The following is a 7,729-nucleotide window of genomic DNA, read 5'->3' on the forward strand; positions in this document are numbered from 1 at the left end:
CTTAAATTTACATCCAAATTATTTAGCCTATGGTGCAACAATGATTTCAGGAGTAGATTCCTTAGTGCCCCTTACCCATGTAGCCCATCCCCCCTCCCACACTCCCACCAGTAACCCTCTGTTTGTTCTCCATTTTAAAGTCTCTTCTGTTTTGTCCGCCTCCCTGTTTTTATATTATTTTTGCTTCCCTTCCCTTGTGTTCATCTGTTTTGTGTTTTAATATCCTCGTATGAGCAAAGTCATATGATTTTTGTCTTTCTCTAATTTCGCTTAGCATAATACCCTCCAGTTCCATCCACGTAGCTGCAAATGGCAAGATTTCATTCTTTTTTGATTGCCGAGTGATACTCCGTTGTATATATATATATACACCACATCTTTATCCATTCATCCATCAATGGACATTTGGGCTCTTTCCATACTTTGGCTATTGTCGATGGTGCTGCTATAAACATGGGGCTGCAAGTGTCCCTTCGAAACAGCACACGAAACAGTGGATAAACACCTAGTAGTGCAGTTGCTGGGTCGTAGGGTACTTCTATTTTTAGTTTTTTGAGGAGCCTCCATACTTTTTCCGGAGTGGCTACACCAGCTTGCATCCCATCATTGTGGCCCTTTTCTACCTCCTGTCACCCAAGCCTGTTTGCCTACAAGTGGCCTCTACAGCAGGGAGTGGAGGGACCCTCTCTGCAGCTTAGTGAGGTCACTTCTCTCTCAAGACTTTACTTTCTTCACGGGAACCATGAAGGGTGAACAGAAAAGCACTGTTCACATTTGCTTTTGTGGTAAAACCCTTTGTTCAAATGAAACCACCATCTACCCAAGGCGTAAATGAGGACACAGAGAATATTTTTTTCTTAACAGGAAAGAGATCTGCTATCATTTGGAAATACTTTTTGAAAAATCAGTGATGGGAGTCAAGGGGCAGATTCTCCCCCCTGGGGTGTGAATTTGCACCAGGATTTAAGAGGCTTTGTCTGAGAGAGGAAATAGTGCTCTGAGCAGGGGCCCCTTGAGACAAGGGTTGGGGGGTATGAGAGCTCACACTGTTCCTGCCTCCTGAGGTGGGCTCCCCCTCCCCCTTCCCCTCCACACACCTTCATTCCCCACCCTGTCCATTCTCCACTTTTAAAAGCGGAACAAAACCACTCGGTGGCTCCCCTCACCTTCAGGAGGAATCCAAACTCCTGACCACAGCCTCCCAGGCCCTGAACTACCTGCCCACCGCCTGCTACCCACACCTCCCCTCCCGCTGGCAGCCACACTTCCCAGCAGCCACCCTGCCCTCCCCGCACACTGTTCCGCACACTTCCTGCTCAGGGTTTGCGTACTCATTCCCTCACCAGGTCCAGTCTTCTCCCAAATGTCTGTAGTCTGTCCATCACTTCGGTGAGGTCTTCACAAATGTTACCCGAGGAGAGAGGGGCCTCCCAGGCAGAGGAACAGCTTTCCCAGCCCTTCTCCTCGATCACTCTGCCTCTTTTCCTCCTGGCCTAGCCCATGGGAACGAGTTGTTCAATTGTCCGACCCCCCACCCTGCAGCGAAAGCTCCAGCACTATGATTTGACTTCCTCTGTGGTTGTCTTTCCAGCATCTAAAATGGTGCCTCCAACATGCAGATGCTGCATAAATGTGCTGAGTGAGTCGCTTTGCCAAGGGGCAGAGAAGACAGCGAGAGAATGAGTGTCAGCTGCCCTGCCATAGCAGAAAGCTTGGGGAGGTTTTGGACTTTGCAGCCTTGGGACTGGGCAGGGATGACCTTCACTGCCTGTAGGACTGGGGAAGGTCGGCCCCCAGGGGACACATAGGTAAAATGTGACAAGTTCAAACGGGAGCAATGGAACTGGACCTGATGGCATACCAACATTAGCTGCACAGTGGTCTAGCTGGTCTCTGGGACCCACAGGCGATGAGCCCTGAGACCCCTCCTACTGGAATAAAGTTCTCTCTTTACACTCTGGAAAGGGGATGGAGGACCTGCTGGGGGGAACCAGGGACCAGTCTATGGGCATCGGGGAGACTCTGACTCTCTGCATAGGTGGGGCCGGTGCATCAGAGTGAACCTATGACAAGTGTGGTGGTCTCCCCCTGAGGGTCCCAGATGTGTCATGTATGGAAATATGAGGGTATTCTCCTAAGGCATTCACTGCAGACCTCTCTGGGCTACCATCTTTTTTTTCTTAATCTTTTATTTATGTTTGAGAGAGAGAGAGAGAGAGAGAGAGAGAGAGAGAGAATGAGCGGGGGAGGGGCGGGGGGGGGGGGGAAACAGAATCTGAAGCAGGCTCCAGGCTCTGAGCCATCAGCACAGAGCCCGATGCAGCTTTCGAACCCACGAGTGGTGAGATCACTATTGGTCCAATTCTTAACCAACTTAGTCACCTGGATGCCCCTGAGCTGCCATCTTTGGTATCCAGTGTTTGGTTCCATCCTGTGGGATATACTCCTCATAAGGAAGAGGAAAGACAGACAATAGTGAGAGAAGACAGAGGAAAGATTTAGAGAGAGAGCTTGGAGGAGAAGAGACAAAGAGAAGAGGCAGAAGGAAAAAGGGATGGAGACAGTGAATACAAAGAACAATCCTTAGAGCAGGAGATGATGGGGAAAGATCAAGACAAACGGAAAGAGAGAAGTAGGAAAGAAAGAAAACCAGAGAGGACAAGACAGACAGAACAAAACAGCTGGAATGAGGGAGAAGTTATCTCACCAGGACATGCTTGTTTTGAACTTGAAGCAGAGAGATCAAACAATACAACTCTGGCTGCCATCTTTACTCTCAGAATCTCCAGACCAAGAGCCCTGTCCTATTTCTGTCTCCTTAGGTTGAAGCTCCCTGGCTTTTCTGGGAGGAGTCCTCAGTCCTAGATGGTCTATGAAGGGTGGATACTCTATGTGTCCAGCTACTAGTCATTAATCACCAAGGCTAATGACTCCAGCTCTTCCCTGGGCTCCATCCATCTCTCTGCTTGGGAGGGCCCACTGACTCAGAGGGTCAAAGAGCCAATCCTAGAGGAGTCAAGAAGTAGGACTCAAGGAGTCCATCCTAGAGACTTCTGTGGAAGAGAAGGGCCTCAGAAGAGAAGAAATCTATGACATGAATCTAAGGCCTATGGGAAGGAGCTGTTTCCCCGTGTGGGCTTTATCCCCCAGAAGATTCAGCCATGTCTCAGGAGCCCCAAGGGCCTGGAGCCCAGAAATGCCCTCAAGGGAGGATCCATCTACCATTACTTCCTCAGCGTCCCACATGCTTATTGGCCTGACTGCCTGTCTGCCAGGAGGGACATCGACAGGTGTTCAGTGTCCACCTGCAGCAACATGTTACCCTTCTCAGAAAAATTTTGTAAACAGTCTGGCAGATTGAGGATGAATAGATGGGGGGAGGGGGGAAGGCCAGTAGGGCAAAATATTAACCATTGTAGAATCTACGTGGTGTGTATATGAGTGTTCACTGTACAATCTTTTCTTTTTTAAAAAAACTTTTTTAATGTTTATTTTTGAGAGAGACAGATAGAGTGTGAATGGGGAAGTGGCAGAGAGAAGGGGGAGACACAGAATCTGAAACAGGCTCCAGGCTCTGAACTGTCAGCACAGAGACCGACGTGGGGCTTGAACTCTGGAACGGCAAGATCATGACCTAGGCTGAAGTGAGACGCTTAACAGACTAAGCCACCCAGGCACCCCTGTCCAATTCCTTCAATTTTTCTATATGTTTGGATTTTTTTTTTCATATAAAAATAACAGGTAAGAGAAGGAAAAAAATGTCTGGAAAATAGTAGGCGCTCCTAAATACAGGGTGTTGGGCGCCATAATCCCTTCCCCAGACAGTCTAGATTTCAAATGCAGGACAGTGAGGACAATGTTTATCCTGAAAGATGACAGATTGCAAGTAGGAGCACCTGCAGAACAATCAAATAGGGGGGTGGCAACCTTAGACTACACCCAGAAGCAATTAGAAACTTTGCCCACCCAAAGTTTCTGGCCCTTCAGTTGGTGACCTTTTCTCAAGTTTGTTCTGCCCATCCTGAGACCGGGGCCTTGGCCTAGAGTGGACCCCACCCTGATACTTGTAACTCTTGAGGGGAGAGGCAGGATAAGATATTCCAGACCCTGCCTGACAACTGACCCTAAGAGGGTGATCATGTTTGCTTAGGTGGTAAGGTTCACACAATAAAGAGCAGGCAGAGGGCTTGGACCTGGTATAAAAGATCTGGAAGTTTCCAGGTGGTTACTTTGCACCTGGAACTGCCAGGTGAGGGGTGACAGAGGCCTGGGCTAAGGGGTGAAAGGGATGGCTGGATTTGAGTTAGGGGGGAATTCAAACGGCGGTGGACAGCAGCCTGCCTGGAGTGAGCGGCAGGGGAGACCTGTGTGGCAGCTACCTGGGGCATCTGAGGGAGGTGCAAAGATATTTGGGTCTCAGAGGAAGGACTGGAGACACCTGGAATGCTCGGAGTATCGATACAGCCAGATTTGTGTTAGTGGAGAAAGAATTATGACAAATAGACCAGGCATCTGGAATCTGATATCTTGAGCTGTGGTCCAAACTCGTTGTGCAGTTTCTCAACTGCTCCGATTCTGGTATTGGCAGTCTCGTCTATAATCACCCTTACTGCCCGGGTGACACAAAGACGCACCCCTAAAATGCTCCTTTCCTTCTGATTGGAGACCTGGTTAAAGCTAGGAATTTAAACTCTGCCCCGGATATCCCCCAAGCCGGGCCCATGTATCACAGGCAGGTTGCAGTTAGGTTTTGCTCAGAATCCTGGTTTGGTAAACTCAACCATCTCTATGGTTTGGAGATGGCCTCCACTTCTTTGAAACTCTTTTCCTGCTTTGTGCCAGGAGGGATCGGGACTTACATGGGTTGGTCAAGACAGAGGCTTAGGACTGACCTTCTGACTCAGGATGGAACAAGGGGGTCGGCTACCTCGAGACCAGGGAGGACAGAGGGGTTAAGGACACCGTACCTGCCAGGAGCAGGACTAGAGACTAGGGGCAATCCTTTCTGAGCCCAATACTGGGTCAGTTAGGTTTGAGTTGAGGGACAAAGAGGGCCGAGTCTCAACTGGAAGTCTAACCCAGGGAAGCCTGGGTAAATGAAGTCCAAAGGAAACAGGGTGAATGAACCTTGACGTTCTCCTTTCTTTCCCTTCCAGCCCCAGAATGTTGACCATTGCTCTTCTTGCCCTTGTCTGCGCATCAACCTCAGCCAATGCCAGTAAGTGAGAGACCGGGAGCTCAGTACTAGCATTATGGGAAGACAGCTTCTTGCACTGCCCGTAGCCAAGGCTCGCAGGGGCTGGCTTGGGGTGGTGGGCGTCGAGTTGTCGGAGGTGTAGGAGTGGTGAGGAGGGACTGGAGGTCTTGAGATTTCTCCTTCTGACGCCTACTGTCCCCTCCAGTTCAGGCTAGGTCCTCCTCCTTCAATGGAGAGTATGGAGGTGGTGGAGGCCGTCGATTCTCCCATTCTGGTTACCAGCTGGAGGGCCCCATCACCGCCATCCGCGTCCGGGTCAACAGATACTACATCGTAGGGTAAGATTCTTTGTGTGTCTGTGGTTTGGGGATCTTCTCTGATCTTACCACACTGGAAAGTTCTCAGTCACTTTGGGTCACATCTGTTTCAGTCAACAAGTCCCAGGGACAACTTGGGATGTGAAAGGTATCAGGAGGCTGGGGTCTGAGGCTGGTGCTGCTACAGCCCTATAGCCCCCAGCGTGCATGTCCTCAGGCGAATCTGTAGCACAGCCACTGAGGCGCTGGGAAGCTGGCTACTTTGGCCCCACCTGAGGTGTAGGTCCCCTCAGGCATCCTCCATCTTGGCTGACACCTCTCCCCAAAACATGTATCCTTCTGATCCTGGAGCAACAGAGTCTCTTCCCTCATGAAAGCCGTCCAGAAAGGCCCATCTGCTTCTTTCACGTAGGGGTTGGGGGCACAGCCGGAACCTAGATTTCAAACTGAAGATCTACCACTGTCTGGGGGGCTCCAGCCAAGCTACTTATCCTCTCTGAGCCTGTCGGCAAAAGGAGTTGAATTTCAGAGTAGGACCTCAAGGGCTCCCTCATCCCTCACACACCTTGGGACTGGCAGGGGACCTGTCATCTCTGCCACCAGTTTGCAGGTCTCTCGGCTTGTAGGCCAGGAAGTCCTGAATTCCAGTCACCCTGCTCAGTCTTCCCTCCCTCACCACCCCCCACCCAGCCTCCAGGTGCGCTATGGCAAGGTGTGGAGCGACTATGTGGGTGGCACCCAGGGAGACCTGGAGGAGATTTTCCTGCACCCCGGGGAGTCAGTGATCCAGGTGTCTGGCAAGTACAAGTACTACCTGAGGAAGCTCGTCTTCGTGACTGACAAGGGCCGGTACCTGCCTTTTGGGAAAGACACAGGCACGAGTTTCAATGCTGTCCCCTTGTACCCCAACACCGTGCTACGCTTCATCAGCGGCCGATCTGGTGCCCTCATCAATGCCATCGGCCTGCACTGGGACGTCTATCCCAGCGACTGTGGCAGTTGCTGAACCGCAGCCTTGCCCTGGGCCAGGCACTGCAGTGGGGCTGTGAGAACTACCTTACCACCAACCCCACATACAGGGTTCAATAAAAATAATAATAAAAGGACATGGCTGACGCTGGAGTGTATGTGGGTGTGTGCAGCTGGGACCCGCCTCCTGACTCTGGCTGTGGATGTGTGAATCTCCTTTCTGGCTATCTGTTGGACGTCTTTCTGGTGAAGAGTGGGAGGGTGAGAGAGAGGTGTAATGTCTTGGGCTTTTCTTCATAGTTTATCGAGAAGAGGAAAGATTCTGACTTGCTCCAACTCTTTTTTTTCAAGGATAGCTCCTGACACTAGTTTATCCAAACTGGGGTTCCAAGCCTGAGAGTGCGGCCTAGCTTACTGCCCAAACCCCAGATGTCCAACTCTCTAGACCATGTCTCCCTTGAGATAGTGTCTCCCCACCAAAAGGCTGTCACCTGGCTCTCTTGCCATTAACCCACTTGCTGTCTCTGGGTGGCCTGGGCCATTTTCTTTCGTGCTTTCTCAGAATCCACCTGACTCCCGAGCTTGGCCCACGTTTGTGTCAAGAAATCTGTCTCTTCCTCCAGCCTGGTTCCTCCCCACCTTTGCCCATAAGCACTGATGCTCCCTGCTTAGCTCAGCTCGCTCAGAATTGGGCTTCTTTCCCTAGGAAGCCGCTACCTCCTCAACAGCTTCTACTCTGCCAATACCATCCTCAAAAATGGACATTCCAAGAGGGATAGATGTCCATGGTGGGTTTCCATGAACGTCGGGGTTGGTTACCATTCAGGGGAAGCAACAGAGTGGCTGGATAGATTCAGCAAGGATATAAAGTTGCTTTGGAAATAATTCTTGGGACGCTAGTGCCCAGTTCTAAATTACCACAGTGTTTTGTTTTTGCTGTTTGGTGGTGGTGGTTGGGGGTGAGGGAAGTCACTCATTGCTCCCCAAAGATTTATTCACATCATGGGGAATGCCAGAGTCACATCTCTTCCCAATGAGACAAAGATAACAATTGTTTACATGTAATTTGAGGAAGAAATATTAACATTACAGAAACAAACTCATGCCTAGAGAGTTTTTAGAACAATTCCTTTATTTCTCTCAAAGAATTCCATGGGATGGAGTATCATGTCAGAATAATTTGTTTTGAGATATAAAGTACATAAAATTCACCCATTTATTTATTTATTTATTTAAGTTTATTTGA

General features: G+C 49.9%; 1 protein-coding gene across 1 annotated transcript; it reads left to right on the plus strand.

The window, feature by feature from the left end:
• Positions 1–5,152: 5,152 nt before the first annotated feature.
• LOC122471471 (zymogen granule membrane protein 16-like) lies at positions 5,153–6,630 on the plus strand. Its single transcript, XM_043560098.1, has 3 exons — positions 5,153–5,218; positions 5,403–5,535; positions 6,205–6,630. Exons 1-3 carry the CDS (start codon positions 5,164–5,166, stop codon positions 6,518–6,520), a joined length of 504 nt encoding a protein of 167 aa, XP_043416033.1. The 5' UTR covers positions 5,153–5,163; the 3' UTR covers positions 6,521–6,630.
• The last annotated feature ends 1,099 nt before the right edge of the window (positions 6,631–7,729 follow it).

Source organism: Prionailurus bengalensis, chromosome E3, assembly GCF_016509475.1.
Source record: "Prionailurus bengalensis isolate Pbe53 chromosome E3, Fcat_Pben_1.1_paternal_pri, whole genome shotgun sequence".
Classification (NCBI taxonomy): Eukaryota; Metazoa; Chordata; class Mammalia; order Carnivora; family Felidae; genus Prionailurus; species Prionailurus bengalensis.

What these genes read in the sequence shown, in the direction of transcription:
- LOC122471471 (XM_043560098.1), top strand. Translation starts at nt 5,164, where the DNA reads ATGTTGACCATTGCTCTTCTTGCCCTTGTCTGCGCATCAACCTCAGCC. An exon ending in ATCAACCTCAGCCAATGCCA is followed by an intron (nt 5,219 to 5,402) that starts GTAAGTGAGAGA and finishes TGTCCCCTCCAG; the next exon opens with TTCAGGCTAGGTCCTCCTCC. An exon ending in AACAGATACTACATCGTAGG is followed by an intron (nt 5,536 to 6,204) that starts GTAAGATTCTTT and finishes CCCCCCACCCAG; the next exon opens with CCTCCAGGTGCGCTATGGCA.